Below are 17,708 nucleotides of genomic sequence, written 5' to 3'. Positions count from 1 at the left end.
AATGGAGGCCCATACGAAAATGATGGCTCATGCAATGTGAAAGCGATGCGGTGCCATTTGCCGATAATTTCGTCAAAAGATGCCCAAAACTTTGATTTCCATCTCTCGCGTCTCTCCAATATTGCTGACGCCACTCGCAACGCAAGCAAAACCCAGCTGGGGTCGCTGATGCCATCTCTCTCGTCACCAAAACGACTTCATCTCTTCACGACACACCCTCTTTACGCCTCTCTCTCCCATCTGCCTGTGATTTATGTTCCTCTGAAAACGAAATACGAAGCTTCCGACATAATGTTTCATTGCTCTTTTGACACAGCCTGGTGATCTTATCGTGACTCTTTTGCTCTGACCCTCTGCTTCCTCTTCTCTTCCGCCTGGGAAACTTCCCCAGAATCTGTGCTTGCTTGTCTCTGATTCGAATCTTGTACTTTGATCCATCTGGGTTTTTTCCTTTCTTAGAAATTTCTGGGTTGTTAGAGTTTATGGGGTTTTTGGGTTCTGAATGGATCTGATGGAACCAGTCAGGAGTTTGGTTGGTGCGCCTTCAGACCGTTTGGGACATGAGAAGGCGAAATAATGAGAATTGAGCGATTCAAGGTGGAAGTTTTGGTATATTTGGTTGGTGGGGCGGATGTTCCTTACCCTTTTTAACGTTACAAGCTGGGATTTGTTGATTGACAAGTGTTCTAATCAGTCGGTGCCATGTATTTTTCCCCCATAGGATTTTGCATCTGAATTTTTTTCCCCAGTTTAGCGCTTCTTTTTTGTGAAAATCTGTAACTTATGTTTATAGTATTTTGTTTTACTTTTCAATTTTAGGTTGATCCTTGTTCTTGGGTCTTTGCCGGTAAAGTCAATAGGATCTTAATCATCAATATATATCACAAATCCTATTTGTTAGGGATCCTGTCTTTTGGTGATTAAAAACTTTTGGGGAATCTAACTGGAAACTGTGGAGCACCATGAAGTTAGATGTTCTGTGAGCCATGGTTTCCACACATATATTCTAGGTTTACTTAAGTTCTCGAGTTGATTGATGGCGTATTCAGCAGAACCTTCATCATCTTTAAGCTTTACCTCATCTTCCCATTTATCAAATGGCTCTGTTAGCCACAACATGTGCTCTTCTCACGGCTCTGAACCTTTACCCAACCTTGAAGTGATCAGCTTGAGTAAACTTAGCTCAAGTTTGGAGCAGCTTTTGGTTGAGTCTGATACTGATTTTAGTGATGCTGACATCTTTGTTGAAGGAGAAACGGTTGGTGTTCATCGATGCATTCTAGCATCTAGAAGCAAGTTTTTCCACGAATTATTCAAGAAAGATAAAGGATCTTCACAGAAAGAAGGAAAATTGAAGTATTGCATGAATGATTTGTTGCCGTATGGCAACGTGGGACTTGAAGCCTTTCGCATATTCTTGGGCTATATTTATACGGGAAAACTCAGGCCCTCTCCAATGGAAGTGTCAACTTGTGTTGATAATGTTTGCGTACATGATGCTTGTAGGCCAGCAATAAATTTTGCTGTGGAGTTGATGTACGCCTCTTCCATCTTTGAAATACCAGAATTGGTATCACTTTTTCAGGTATATATTCTATGTAGTGTGATGGATGACACAGAGAATACTGCTTTGCTTATATCATCTAACTAGAAACCTTGAGATTTAACTTTTGAATAGTTTGACGAGGGAGAAGTTTCTGTGTGATGCGCTGATACAATTTTTTCTGTTGGTATATGTGTAATTCTTTTCTCCAATTGTCATATATCTGTAACAGCAAACTATCTTTGTAAATTAAGATTATCTCTGCTTTGCAACTAAATTAAGATTCATTTTTTCACATGATTATGGCAGAATAATGAACTCAGGAGGATCATCTATTCTATTACATATATTGCTGGGAGTTAAGGATAGGAATTAGAGCTACAATCTAGAATTGTCAATTAGGTTACCCTTTCACCTAATTTTCACCTAACTTACTGATGGAACTGGCCATAATAAGTAGCCCTTCTTCAAAATTTCGTTTATATGCCTCATGACAATTAACTTATAGTTCACGTAGCTTACAGCCTGTATTCCACCAGAGAACCAGACACATGCATTGGATCAACCTCAGACTATGCTACTCCTAAATTCTGTGAACTCACTAGAACTCATAGAAATGGCATCCATCAAGCTAAACAAGTAGTAGTGTTCAAATGAAATTGTAGGTTTGCCCAGTTCATTTTAAAACACAGAATACTATGGACTTTGATTGAGGGCCAATACTGGGAATATTGATAGCAAACTAGTTTGAAATCTCAATTACTTTCAGTTTCGTGTTTGGCTGGGATGAATGATCTGAAACTAATATAATTCCTTAAATTCTTGCAGCGGCGCCTCCTTAATTTTGTAGGGAAGGCTTTTGTGGAAGATGTCATCCCAATACTCACTGTTGCTTTCCATTGTCAATTGAGTCCGCTTGTTGCTCAATGTGTTGATAGGGTAGCACGATCAAACCTTGATCAAATCTCAATTGAGAAAGAGCTTCCCTTTGAACTTGCAAATAAAGTTAAACTGCTCCGCGGCAACTACCATCAAGACATTGAAAATAACACCTCTGTAGTTGATGATCCAGTACGTCAGAAGAGAATCACTAGAATACACAAGGCACTAGACTCTGATGACGTTGAGCTTGTTAAACTACTTTTAACTGAATCAGATATAACATTGGATGAAGCCAATGCTCTTCACTATGCTGCAGCCTACTGTGATCCTAAGGTTGTTTCTGAGGTCCTAGGTCTGGGGATGGCTGATGTCAATCTTCGGAATTCTCGGGGCTACACTGTGCTTCACATTGCTGCCATGCGTAAGGAGCCTTCAATTATAGTTTCCCTTCTAACAAAGGGGGCTTGTGCGTCAGAGGTGACTTTTGATGGTCAAAGTGCTGTTAGCATCTGCAGGAGGCTAACAAGACCAAAAGACTATCATGCAAAAACAGAGCAGGGTAAAGAAACAAACAAAGATCGCATATGCATCGATGTTCTCGAAAGGGAAGTCCGGAGAAATCCAAGGGCTGTGGATGTCATAATTTCTTCCCACACAATGGCTGATGATCTGCACATGAAGCTACTATATCTTGAGAACAGAGGTGCAATTTCATGGACGTATATAGTCTTTTACTCTTTCTTTGTCTTCTGTACGTTTTCATCTTAGGTCCAGGGTTTAACCTCCCGGCAATGAATGTTTTCTCCAGTGTCACTGAAAGTAAAGTGATAGCACCAGATTATCATGAGAGTGAGAGCAGTAAATCTTAGCCTTTAAAGTTATGAATGATCAGAATTAAAATGCTAGATCATGTGACTGTTATAAGGGGTCATTTGAGCTTTGAGCGCTATGTTATTTTGACAATTTGTGCAAAACTTAATGTTCAATATTTATTTGCATGCTTATATAATAGCCAATGCATATTTTATAGCTGTCTCCACTCACCCAATCTCACATGGAGAATTTGAAGCTTCGCTGATTCTTTTAGAGAAATCCTTAGTGCAAAATTCCCCTTGTAAGAGTCCTTATCATTCAATCTTAAGGCTGTACTTAGTGTTGATAGAACAAACCAGCAGCCTGACTGAGCTACCATCGTTGCTTCCCCTAGCCTGAAAGTAAACTTTTCCTTGTACTGTACCCATTGTTTTATTCCTCTGACTCGTTTTGGTTTCACTCTGCAATTTGTTTTCCATTGAGTGGCTGGCATAATGCTTGTGACTGAGGATATGATTTTTTTTAGTGTATAATAATCAATATTTCCTATTGTGGATATTTTTCCTTTATTTTAAAACTCTGCAGAGCAAGTAGTTTTGTTTCATTCTTTCTGTTAATATATGTAGATTTAGTTTAGTTCACTATTCATTTTAGGGATTCTATCTGATCTGACTAAACCATCAGACCGAATTTTCAGCTACTAAAATCATCATGACTGATTTTGATTTAAAGGGCCTGTAATAGGTTTATATTTTTATATTAATATTGAAATTAATGGGAATGTCGAGAATTTTTTCTGCTTCACAGAATGTCTGAGATAAGATTAACAGTCTAGAAAGGGTTTGGTGTTTTGGATTTATTTTTTGGCTTTATGGTGTTTTGGAATTTTGAATAAAGGAATGCCTGATTGAACGTTCACGGGGGTATGATCTATGAAATATCTGCTGCTTTCTGCCTTGAGGATATGGATTACTTTTGAAGCGATGTTTGATTAGTTAAAATGCCTAATTATTGAGTCAAGAGATCCAAATTATGGAAGAAAGCAAGTATTTGGATGAAGCATCAAACCGTGAGCCAGCATATGAACTTTTTCTTTTTGAGGCCTTTGCCACTTGATGCTTCCTGTTAAGTTCTTTTGTTTGCATTGTTTCCGAGTCTTTGCTTCTATGATATTTTCTAAGAATTTCACTTGTTCATGCATTGTTTCCTTAACCTCTAAATTAATAATTATTGCTATAAATTGCAGTGGCATTTGCAAGACTGTTCTTCCCTACAGAAGCCAAATTAGCCATGGACATTGCACATGCTCAGACAACATCTCAGTTTGCAGGTCTTTCTGCGTCAAAAGGTTCAAATGGGAATTTGAGAGAGGTTGATCTAAATGAGACCCCCCTGGCGCAGAACAGAAGACTTCTTACCAGGATGGAGACCCTTATGAAAACAGGTAACTAAAATCTTAACATTTTTTTATTTTTTCTGCGACCTTTTTTTTTAAGTTAAGCGAGAGTCTGTCTTCATTTTATCGTTTTCTTTTGACATGCTAATGGGTTCATAATATCTGCGTGCTGCCATTTATTGGGTATCTTGATTTGGAATTTGCAATTTCTATCTGTTGTGTAGTAATCGTATTAATGATACTAGAGAAATATAGTTGATGCTTTGGAAGGTGTGAGGAGACAGGATTGTGCCATATTATATACTTATAATAGGGAATACAGCAAATGAAATGAGCATTGTTTTACTAAAGAATATATTAGCCTACTATTTACACTTATTTCTCACATATTTAAGCAAGTAATATATCTCCTTTAGATTGTCTTTGGTTTTATTACTTCAAGACCACAAAGGATGAAGATACGTGATATCAAAATTTATTCTGTTGTCCTATCTCTAACACACGCTTATGCATGTGTTTTCCAAACACATGCATACTCTTACCTTTATATCCTACCTCCTGCATACCCTTTTGCTGTCGTCTTCACAATTAGTCATACTCTTGTCACATCGCGTACTGGCAAAGGCTAAAGAAACCATGCAGCCATACTTTGTATACCGAATATCGCAGATGAAGGATGATTAAGTTCTGTGATTTAGTGAATGTCTCCTGATAGTCCAATTTTGAAGCTGCTTTTAGTGCTCAAATCACTTAAAACAAGATGCGTATAAGCATGCTGCTGAAACTGGTTTATAACAAGTTGCTTTCCCTTTGGCTTGGCTCATAGTCATTTCTCCCCCTTTGATTTATATTCAACGATCTTTTTGAGCTATGAATTAACCACCATTTGGCATTTTACATTCAGATTTTAATGAAAATTGCCACTCTCTTATAATGATGAATAACTTAGTTGTCAAACGTATGTTTCACATCTATCTTGAACGTTTTCAGTCTTTCAAATTTGTTGCTCGGATTAAGATGGTTTTAATTACAAGATTTCACCCTAATGCTGACAGTAGGCTCAAAAGACTGATAATGTTCAAGTTGTAAGTGGAACATACTTTCAATTGTGAAATTGTTCATCAGTGCCCCCAAAAAAATTGTGAAAATGTTCATCACATTTTAACATTCACTTGATTATGTTTGTTTAAACTAATATAAAATATGCCACATGATGGTTAAGTGCTGACTAAACAAAACGTACTGAGAGCTGAGTGAGACACTTTAAACCTGAACGTGGTAGATTGTATCTCACCGTTTTTGTCAAAAGCATTGTGTGATAGTGCTTTTAGTGTTTAGTCATAATCCATGGGGTACAAGTGCTGAAAATGATCCATTTAAAGAAGGGCCAACATTGACTCTGATTGTTTTGATGGAAGCTAGTTTTCCTTGTGCACTTATCTGGCCAGTCTGTGTTCTGAGTATAACTCCTCCATTTTTGTTCTTGCGCTTATGACGGTGGCAGTTGAGACGGGCCGGCGGTATTTTCCACACTGCTCGGAAGTGCTTGACAAGTTCATGGACGATGACCTACCTGATCTGTTTTACCTGGAGAAGGGCACCCCAGATGAGCAGAAAATCAAGAGAGCACGTTTCATGGAGCTCAAAGAAGATGTTCAGAAGGCTTTCAGCAAGGACAAAGCTGCTGGGATCCCATCCTCCTCCTCCTCTTCATCTTTGAGAGGCTCTGTAAATTACAAGGCTAGGAAAGTTTGAAAAGGTGCTTTAGCTTCTTTTTCTTTGTTTCTGGCTTCGCGATCATAGTGTAAAAGACTCGGTCAAAAGTGATATGACTCGCTAGTGTAGAAATAGAGAAAGAAGAAACATGTTAGTTTTTCACTTGTGTAATTAAACGTGCACAAGGGTTTTGAAGTGTCATGGATTTTATAATTTTAAATATGCAGAAGTCGCCTAAGATGCTGATGGACCTTGCTCAAGTACTTGACAATCTATATCCGGTCTAAACTACTCCTGTCTCCTGATTCGCTGGTTTCCAGCAAAGTCCCACGTGTCAAATTTCTTCAGGTTCAATCTGATTTGGTTATTCTGCACCGTTCGTAATATACATTATCGTAAGCACTCGGCTTCCCACCTCTTACATTATCCCTCCTCCGCCCCCCCACTCCACTTTCAAAAAAGGATCTGAGCTGTCTAGATTTTACTTAGACAGTTCAGGTTTAATATAAATATTTTTATTTTTTATTTTAAATTATAAAAAAAATTACATAAATCTGATCGCTGAACAATCTAAGTTATCCAAATTTAATATTAGTTTTTTTAAAAAAATTATAAAAAAATTAATACTAAATTTGCACTATCCAAAGTATAGCTAAGTAGTCAATTTATAATAGATAAAAAATTTTAATAAATTCAATTACTGGTTTAGACATTATAAGTTTAATATAGATAGTCTAAATTTAATATTAAGAATTTATAAAAAAATTATAAAAAAATAATGTTAAATCTGCACCATTTAAAATATATTTGGATAGTCAATTTATTAAATTTTTAATATTAAATTTAAATTATTTATATTAAATTTAGATTATCAAATTTATTACTTTTTTATTTTTATAAATTTTTTATTTTAATAATTATAAAATAAATAAATAAAAATATTAAATCTATATGATCTAGATTTTCACTATCCTTGAGATGACGATTCCCTCAGCGAAGGGAATCTGGCTTCTAATTGTAGTTGTCCATGTTACATGGTTATAAAAATAAAATTAAAATATACTTTTAGTTATTTAGCTTTATATAAAGTTTTATTTTGATTTTTTAATTTTATAAAGTGTATTTTCAATCATTTAACCTAACACTATTAGTTTCATCACAAAAAAAAAAACCATTACATTAAATTTTTAAATATTGACAAAATACTATCAAATGTTTACTTATTAAATTTAATTTTTTTAAAAAATAATAATAATAGGCCCAAAAAATAATCATTTGGAAGAAACGGTATTAGAGTTAAAGAATTAAAAATATACTTTATAAAATTAAGAAATTAAATTAAAATTTTGTATAAAATTAGAAGACTAAAAATATACTTTAGTATAAAAAAATACATTCAAACATTTATTACAGGAATTTATTTTATATTTATTACAAAATTATATTTTTATATTGGATAGAAAATGTGATTAAAGAAATAAAAAATAATTTCATTGAAAGGGTGAGAATAAGAGAGTGGGAACCAGGAACTACAAAATATGTTTCTTGTTAGTGAGTAATTCACAACACTTTTGGACTGTCATGAAAATAACAAAATATAAGACAAATAATTAGGACAAAATAATATTAAAATAATAGAAAAAGATGGAGAAAGGATGATTGATTTTCATTTTTCATTCACTTAGAAATCTCAAATGTGCAGTATATAACTTTTATTTATAAATCTTGTGAACACCGTATTTTGTCCGAATATTTTTTAAATTTAATAATAAATAATCAAAAAATATAAAAATAACAAAAATGAAATTTTTTATATGTATGTATATCCGTGTGTGTGTGTTAATTTAATTTAAAAAAAAATTAAAAAAGAAGAAGAAGGAAGAAGGCTGGATGAAACGCTGATGGATCAGCGTTTCATCACAAGCCTTATGCGGTTCAGGTGCAACTGATACACTCAGAGAAATAATGCAGAAAAGCAATTGAGCACATACGCAAGATTAGCCAGAAGCAAAGAGCAGAAAGAACAGCGAGTAATCGGAACACGTACACATATGCTTTCAGCTAGCAGGAGAAAAGAAACAGAACCAAGGATGCACGCACGCATGCAGGAGACGGCACAGCAGAGAAAGCAGATGGAACAGCACAGAAAAAGTGAGAAGAAAAGAGACAGAACTGAGACGCATGCATGCATGCAGCAAACGAAAACATGTGAAAAGCTTCACTTTGCAGAGAAGAGATGCACGTTACAGATTGCAGAAAAAGAAAAAATAGAGCAGAGGGAGCGAGTCCGAGAGAGCATAAAAGAGAATGAAAAAACAAACAAGAAAGGCTGGAAGGGAAGAGAGGAAAACTGGAAGAGAAAAAAAACAACAAAGGAAGAAGAGAGAAGTCTGAGAGGAGACAGAAAAATGAAAAGAAAACAGAGGCAAGAGAGAAGGAGAAAGAGCACGAGAAGCCTGGATAGAGACTAAGAGAAGGCACCAAGAGACGAGTTTTTCTATAAAAAAAAGAGAAAGAAGGAGGGAGAAACAGAGATGGAGAGACAGAGAGAAGAGAACGTCCGGAAAGGATGGAGACAGAAAAATGAAGAAAAAATAGAGCATAAACAGCATTCTGAACAGAGCACGAAAATGGAAAGGAAACAAACGAGAAACAGAGCACGAGACCGAGAGAGGAAGGCCTGAATAGAAATTGGGCAAAAAAAAATAGAGCAGCAAGAGACGGAAAAAGAAGGAAAATAGATGCAGCATGAAGGAGAGAAAGATGGAGAGCATAAGAGATGGATCTGAGACAGAGAAAAAGAGAAAGCACCGAGGAAGGAGACTGATCCGAAACTGGAAAAAAGGGAGAGCTAAAGACACAGGAAGGAAAAGAGACTGGGATGGAGGAGGAAGAGAGGAGACTTTCTGCCATATATAAAAACAGAAAGAAGAGAGGAGGAGCGAGGATGAACAAAAAAAAGGGGAAGAAAAACAGAGTATGGAGACCGCACGCACATAGGTAGAGAAAAGAGGAGAGTTTGCACGTAGAAGAAGGGATTGAGAGAGTTGGAATGAAGGAGAGGGAGACGGAGAATAAGTTGGAGAAAGAAGAGAGGCCGATGGGAGAGAGAGCAGCGGCAGAAATAGAAGAAAGAAAAACAGAGCATAGTGGCACCACTCAAACCGGACGAAAACGAAGGGAGGACCTATCACTTTGCTTCAGACGTTGTTAAGGGGTTTGAACAGAGACCGAGACCGAGGAAGAAGGCACGATTGAGGGAGAAGGGGGTGACACACAAATGATGGAGGCTGGTTCAGTTCAACCATTCGTTTGAATCTGGGGCTTCATCGATGTTGAACGATTTGACACTATGCAGAAATTGCAAAGAGATTCTAGATAAAGATATTACCTGCTATACTGGTTAGTTCGAATTGATTTTTGGTATATTCCTATCATGTTTTGACCAAGGACGGTAAAGAAGTTGATGTGATAGTGGTTTTGAAAGGAAAAAAAAAAGAAAAAAGAAAAAAGGACTCACAATAACATTTTGTGTTTGTGATCATAATTTGTTAGAACTGATTTTTGGATATATTCCTTCCACGATTTTGTCTCAAACAAGGAAGGAAAATTGTTGTGATTGTTAGGTTGGGTTTTTGAAATTGAATTTTAAAATATGTTTTAGCATGAAAGGACATGTAGATAAGTTGTGACTTGGCTTTGATCCTTATACCAAGAGAAGCCTTTTATCCATTCATAATATTTCAACATGATTCTCTACTTTCTTTATCCATTTGCAAGCTCATTATGTCATCACTATATGGGAGTTTCATTTTTAGGTATTTCAAACTTTATAGTCCAATAAAAATAAGAGAATATATATTTTTTTGTTACTTATTTGTCGGGAGAAATTTTAAAAATTTTTGCAGCCATTTAAAATGATTTCATGTTGTGTAAATTAATAAGATTTCGTAGATATGAGAGAAAAACATATATATTAAAAATTAACTCTCTTTTTATAATCTAAATAATCCATTTAAGTTCCATGTGAGATTTCAAGAATCTTCGTAGGGACTTAAATTAATCACATTATCGTGTGGGATAATAAGTTATTGCAGATACAATGATTCTCAATTTTATAATAAATAAATTATTTTTGTAAATAATCATATGATATAAGAGATTAATTAACCAAATTAATGCAATCATATTTACCAATTATATCTTGTGGTCATCTGAGATTTTTGAATCTCCATAGACTTTTAAGATAATTGTATTATCGTGTGAGTCAATAAGACTCTGCAGATATAACGATTAAGTTTTTAAAATATATACATATAAATTATATATTAAATTAATTAAATTAAAAGACGTATTTAAATTTAATTCCTTTATCGTGTGAGATTTTAGAATCTTCGCAGATATTTAGGATAATCATATTACCATATAAGCCAATAAGGCTTTGTAGGTATGATGATTAAAATTCTTCAAAACATGTACATACATGTTTAAATAAATTATTACTAACACTTAAAAATATAAATAAATTAAATTGCCAAACTCTTTTATCGTGTGAGATTTTAAAATCTCCGCAGATATTTAGAGCAATTGCATTATCGTATGAACTAATAAGGTTCTGCAAGTACTGTGATTAAAATTCTCAATCATAAAACATAAAGGAAAATTATTTTAAACCCTTTTCTATCTTTATTCCAAAAATTCAAAATTGAGAAAATAGTTAAAATTAAATCACTTTTTGCAATTTAAAACACACATATCAAAATTTTAGAAATTGTTTTATTTGCAAAATGGTGAGTTATTTCTAATTAATTTCTTTTCAAAAAAATATTTTCACCAACAAATTTTCAAGCTCGAACTACGTGGACTTTGATCCCCATCACAGGGTACGTAGGCCTCAGAGTCAGATTCTGAGTCAAGTTTGTCCTCCTTCATAAATAAATAAACATTTATTACCTAATTCTTATCATTTTTATATCAAACACATGAATATAAAAGGGATAATTAAAATAATTATAAAACTATATTAATAGAGCACAACGAACTTCAGGTAACCGTTCTGACGAATGGGTGTTGTGGGGTGCCTAACACCTTCCCCACGCTCAACTGACTCCCGAACCTATTCTCTAATTTTGCAGACCACCGTTATCCTCTATTAATCGATTTTCCGAGATTTCCCTCAAAATCTTAGTGACGACTCCTCGTTCGATTCTCGCTACAAAGGCCGGGACCTCTGCTCGCATGCCGTCTGCGTCGCATTTTTTCGGGTGCAACAAACCTCCAATCCTATTTAATCGTATACAGTATGTAACCTTTAAATTTGTGGGTATTAAACATGATGGAGATTTTATTTTCGCAATTCATCAAGTACGTACCTCTTTTTGCTAATGCTTTTAGTGATAATAAGATCTGCTAGACATTAGCCGAAATAATGGTGTGTATTCTGTGAAATAGGGATATGCAGCAGCGATGATGGATAATAACAAGCTTAAAAATCTAGCAGCAAGCACGTCCTTTGCTATGGAAGATTAAAACAATTCCTCGCGTTACCTACTTTCATTGGAGAGGGCTATCACATGCTTTAGCTACCAATGAGGCCTTAACCCATCGGCATAGATGGCATGATAATCTTTGTTCAATTTGTGGCTATTGAACATTTGTTCTTTCTTTGCCCATGGACCTGATGTGTCTAGTTTAGGTGTAGTCTTTAATTAAAGATGAATCTGAGTGACACAAAAAAATTTTATTGCAGGAAATATCTTCATTGAGTATGAGGTGGCCCTTTGTAGCTAGATTTTATGGCTCATCTGGAAGGAACGGAACAACTGGGTCTTCAACCATGTTTTATAGAATCAGCTCAAAGGGCTGTGAACCACTATTAGCAGGCTTGTGATCCATGTAAATGATCTGATTTAGTGCAAATTTATCCAGATAGAGCTCATGGTTAGACATTAGTGCCCGCTAGGTATTTCAAAATTAACTGTGATGGAGGATTTGTTGAAGGTAAAAGTCATGCTTCCATTGATTTGGTTTGCTGTGATGCTTCAAGGCATTTTGTATGGGCTTTTGCTGATAAGATCAAATCTTTATCTGCCTTGATGATTGAAGCCTTGGCCTTCAAACGTGCCATGATGTTATCCTATGACTTGAGTATTGAAAAAGTCATTTTCAAATATGATTATATGTTACTCACTTCAAGTATCTTTAGAAGAGGTACTATTGATGACATTTTAGCTCTGATGGCAACCAACGCCTTCACACCATGCGAAAGTAATTGTGTATCTAACTTTATTGCAACTTCTGCTCTTAAGGAGGGGTGTCTCACCATCACTTCCTTTGTCTGATCTTGTAGCCGCGGTATGTTGTAAGTTATTAGATTGTATTTCTGCTGTCATTTGACAGCAAATCCAAGCAACTTCTGACGTACCTTATTTTTCCTTTTGACATCCGAAAGAGATGATATAGGTATTTATAGAAAGCTCTTTTTATAAACTAGCTAATGACACGGGTTTTACTTTCAAATTAAGTCACACAAAAAAGTTAGACGCCTGAATATATTTTCAAAACTTTCACAACTAAAGCGGTATCCAAAACCCCAAACATGTACCAAATGTCATTTCTAACACCCACACCGTACCCAAAGGGCTTAGGACTACCTATATAACACACTACATACACATAATTTCAATCACATCAAAATTTTACTCCTCAACCCTTATAAATCAAAAATAGTAGGGGAAAGTTTTGGCATTGCATTTTAACATCAACAATCATAGTTATACTCAAATAAACATCCCTACACTTGCACTAGTATTTTGACTCTATCAATATTTCAACAATTTACATACAACATTTCAGGGCCCAAAATGCATCAGAATTTTTATTAACAACTACATATTGCAAGTGCAATCAATATGTATCCTAATTGACAATAATCAATCTATCACACAAAATAAAAGAGATTTAAGGGGCTTTACAGTAGACATTCAATATTCCTAAGCCTTTTCAAGCTTTTCTCTTTTCACGTTGGAGCTAGAGCCTGTAAAATATTAAAAGAGAGGAGTGAGTCTAGCTACTCAATAATCAAGGTACACCTACCCCATACAGTTGTATATAAAATGAATACACATAGATGGAGTTGATTTCTCAAAATATATACTATTATATGTAATACAAGTTATCATTTCACAATTTGATTTATTTTCACAATTCTCATCTTGAATCACATGGCACATTGCCAAAAGATACACAGATATGTGACAATGGCCCAATTTATTATCATGACTTGCCACACACTTAAACAATTATGTGACACGTCAAATAATTACCTATGCATGATCAAATCACCTTGTACCCTCATATTTTCTGACTGAAACCATGGGTTATAATATCTAACACAGCTCTGTCCAAGTGACTGGTGTAACAGCCCTCCTCAAGATCTCACCGTCACCCGAGGCGCTGGACACTCACCCCCCAGGCCCCACAACAGGGCGACCCCACCCTTTACGGTGAGCATTAGGAGACAAAGGTTTCCCCCCAGTAGTATGTAGGATTATTACCCTTGCGGAGAACCTCTTCAAGTTCGATCCTCCAACCTCTCCTACATAACAAAGTTGAGGCTAAACCTGGTACCATTGAGTCAACTAACTCAATGGTACCAGACTCTGCCTCAACATTCGCTATGTAGGAGAGGTTGCGGGTTTGAGTCTGGGGAGGCTCTTTTTAAGGGGAATAATCCTGTACACTACTGCGGGGAAGCCTTTGTCTCTTGATGCTCACCGTAAGGGGTGGGGTCGCCCTGTTATGGGGTCTGGGTGGAGAGTGTCCAGCACCGCAAAAGACTTCGGGGAGGCGGGGTGAGCGGAGGGCTGTTACATTAAAAGACACCTTTTAATGTAACAGCCCTCCCCTCACCCCACCTCCCCGAGGTCTTTTGCGACGCTTGACTCAATGGTACTAGGTTCAGCCTCAATTTTGTTATGTAGGAGAGGTTGGAGGATCAAACCTGGGGAGGCTCTCCGCAAGGGGAATAATCCCGCACACTACTGCGGGGAAGCCTTTGTCTCCTGATGCTCACCGTAAGGAGTGAGGTCACCCTGTTGTGGGGCTTGAGGGGAGAGTGTCCAGCGCCTCGGGTGATGGTGAGATCCTGAGGAGGGCTGTTACAACTGGACTGCCTAAGCTCACCAATCATGAGGTGTGACCCGACCAAATATCACAGTACTCATTCTTGGGTCACAATTTTCCCCAATCTCGAATCTCTGGGGTGTCATATACCCAAAGCTAATGTCCTTAATAAATAGGTAGAGATAGCTAGGTTTTAGTCCCTTGACAAACTATGAGACAGTTTCTCGACAAACAGTGAGACAAGACTATGCCCTCATGCATCAGAAGGCAGCTGTACTTACCATATGGATTTATCTACTTCTATCCTTAGGCAAACTCTTGTCAATCGATCATGCAATGTACGATACTCACGTATTTTACAATTTCATTTATTCAATATTAACACATTGGGCTTACGATATTACGCTACCCAAGTGAGCATCCATACTATTTTCTCAACCGTTCTTCTCTTTACTCATTCATCAAATTCTTTGTTGGCATAAAATCATCACATCACATCTTATCACACTTCTTATTTCAATACATATATACAATTTTATAGTTTTGAAAATTACTTTAAATGCAACTCCATATTTCAAGCCAAACAAACAATTATGCACGTTCGTTGTTTAATCAATTATCAAGGTTTAGAGTATGCTTTCATATTTACAAACTCAATTATACAAGTAAATAAACTCGCTTTCATATTATAGCACAATTAATAAACTACTACCTAAGATAAATTCTCCCAATTACTTTAAACCTTTGATTGCCCCTAAATATATGCTTTTAAGCTTGCTTTTTCAAGCTAAATATGATGCTCGAATGATTAATCTACAATTAGTCCAGTTTGAATTTATCAACATTGTCAAATACATACTTTCAAGCTCTCACTTTCCACTTTTAAACTGCCCAATATCCTTATTTCTCACATTTAGGCTCACTCATTAGATCTACCAAGTTCTTTTAGCTCACATTATCATTAATAAGTTATTAAACCTCCATTAATGACATTTTAACTCATGCAACAACCTTCATTAATGTCATTTTTGGATATTGATGGCATTTACCGATCAATAATCTTTAAAACCATTAATACTAGGTTTAAATACTCTAAACAACTCTCATTAACTCCATTTAAATTAATGAGTTCGAACCCATAAGCTATGTGGATCAAAAATCATCATCCCAGCTCAAATCCTAACTTTAATCTTCATTAAAATAGAAGAGAAAGGGAGATTAGGGCTTGAAAAACTTAGCTTAAGTGATTGGAAGATCTAAAATGCTCCTAAAGCTTTGAATCTTCAAGCCCTAGTAGAGCAAAGGACATTTTCTTTGTTTTCTCCTTCTTCCTCTTTTGATTTATGTCTCAATTTGCAAGCTATTTATCAAAAATTTTTGCCATGCACTGTGGTGCACACAGCACATGCCGTAGCATGGTATAAACAAGCCCTCCTTCTTCGTTTGTCAACAGTGCACCGTGGCTAACATGCTGCATGCCGTAGCATGTGACATAAAGACAATCCCTTCAGGTTTTCTCACCCTTTCGATGCCCGAGTGGCCTGACTTCACTTTAAATCCATAAATAGGGCCAAAATTACAATCAATTACACTTATTAAACTTCTTTGACCATATACCACATCAAATCACTCAATTCTCATAATTAAACTTAGTTAATTCAAGCTAAATTTTTCTAAGATGTTACAATTATCAAATTAATATTTATTGATAATTTAACTTCTATTAATTTTTTTGATTTGTTTGGATCAAAGAAATTGGTTGAGAGGTGGGATTTTAAATTTAATGACTTCAATTTTAGAAAAAATGGAGAATTGTGGCTTGAAAGTTTTTAATCAATTTTTTTTATTTTTTTCCTTTTGCATCTCTCAAATAAAATTTTATAACATATTTTTTCATTTTTTTAAAAAAATGAACCCATTAAATTTTTTTTATTCGCTTTAAATAAAAAATAAGGGTGAATGTTGTTCTGCATCGCACAGGCATACAATACAATCTAGTTGTACTTACTTCTTGTGAGGGTTAGGTGAAATTCTATGGAAGGGAATAAAGGCACAGAACTTATTTAAAATTATTTTTATTTTATTATTGTAAGCATTGGTATTTTATAAAATATATTCTATGAATAAAAAATAATAAAAATATATATTTTTTATATTTTTTTTATTTTCTAAAACAATAATCTCATAATACTTAAAAAATGTTTATGTTTTTTATTCTCCAAAATAATAATAATTTTTTTAAAAATGTGTTATCAAACTGATTTTTCTCAAGATAGATCAACCAAACAAGGCTATGGATTTTTGATTTGCATCCTGTCTTTTCCTTTATATTTGACTTTCTAGTTTCCTATAATTTTAGTGCGAATATTCTTGCTTTTTTTTTTTTTTTAAGTATACATTTGCTTGTTCAAAATATTTTTTTTTTGTTCGAGCAACAATATTTTCGTATTCATTATTCTCCCATGCATATTATCGGTTCACCGATATTCCCATAGTATTATCAGTCAGCTTAAGCTGTAAGATCAACAAATCATAGTATTTAAAAATTAAAATTGACTGAAATATATATATTTTAATTTTGAGACAGTCACATATGATTCCCTTGCTTTTGGACATTTAACATTAACTCACGCGACCTTTAATTTTATTTTTCACAGACTTTAAGTTTATTTTATTAATATAGTTATTGCTATGTCAGATTAATGCAATGCATATAACACATGCCATAAAAAAAATATTTTTATTATTTTTAACACAATTTAAAGAGAGGCAAAATTATAATTTTCACTTTTAGTATGCATGATGATGCTCTCATTTTTTTAGTTAAGTGTCATTGTTTTCATTGTTCATGGCCAAAACACAGGTAACACAATTTGAGAAAAAAATTATATTTTTATTATATTCTTTATCAATTAAAACAATGTTTTATGTTAAATAAATAAAAAAATATCTAAAAGCTATCATTGATAAAAATCAAATAAACAAAAAGTTATCATTTAACACAAGAAAATTATGATATTTTACAAGTTATTTTTAACAAAATTGATACAAAACACCAATAGCAAAAAAGTATATCTAATTCTAGAGCTGCATACATTTCATTTATAATACATCAACAACATTTTTTTTTGAATAAGTACTAAAAAATTTATTAAAAAAATAATAATTACAAACAAATCAGAGTATGTAGAAAATAAATAAAGTGGATAACAGAATTTATAGCACTCTTATTAA

The 17,708-nt window shown here is 34.7% G+C and overlaps 1 protein-coding gene across 1 annotated transcript; it reads left to right on the top strand.

The window, feature by feature from the left end:
* The first annotated feature begins 229 nt into the window (after positions 1 to 229).
* On the top strand, positions 230 to 6,641 carry LOC129285649 (BTB/POZ domain and ankyrin repeat-containing protein NPR1). Its single transcript, XM_054921413.1, has 4 exons — positions 230 to 1,585; positions 2,372 to 3,128; positions 4,485 to 4,682; positions 6,139 to 6,641. The coding sequence occupies exons 1-4, from the start codon at positions 1,037 to 1,039 to the stop codon at positions 6,387 to 6,389; spliced, it is 1,755 nt and encodes a 584-aa protein (XP_054777388.1). The 5' UTR covers positions 230 to 1,036; the 3' UTR covers positions 6,390 to 6,641.
* Positions 6,642 to 17,708: the final 11,067 nt, after the last annotated feature.

Source organism: Prosopis cineraria, unplaced genomic scaffold, assembly GCF_029017545.1.
Source record: "Prosopis cineraria cultivar Desert tree isolate PC_DT_omini unplaced genomic scaffold, ASM2901754v1 PC11, whole genome shotgun sequence".
Taxonomy (NCBI): Eukaryota; Viridiplantae; Streptophyta; class Magnoliopsida; order Fabales; family Fabaceae; genus Prosopis; species Prosopis cineraria.
This window is presented reverse-complemented; position numbering and strand designations above follow the sequence as displayed.

Excerpts from the sequence above, each read along its gene's own strand:
- LOC129285649 (XM_054921413.1), top strand. The coding sequence starts at position 1,037 with ATGGCGTATTCAGCAGAACCTTCATCATCTTTAAGCTTTACCTCATCT. Across the intron at positions 1,586-2,371 it reads AATTGGTATCACTTTTTCAG|CGGCGCCTCCTTAATTTTGT; the intron begins GTATATATTCTA and ends AAATTCTTGCAG. Across the intron at positions 4,683-6,138 it reads GGAGACCCTTATGAAAACAG|TTGAGACGGGCCGGCGGTAT; the intron begins GTAACTAAAATC and ends TGACGGTGGCAG.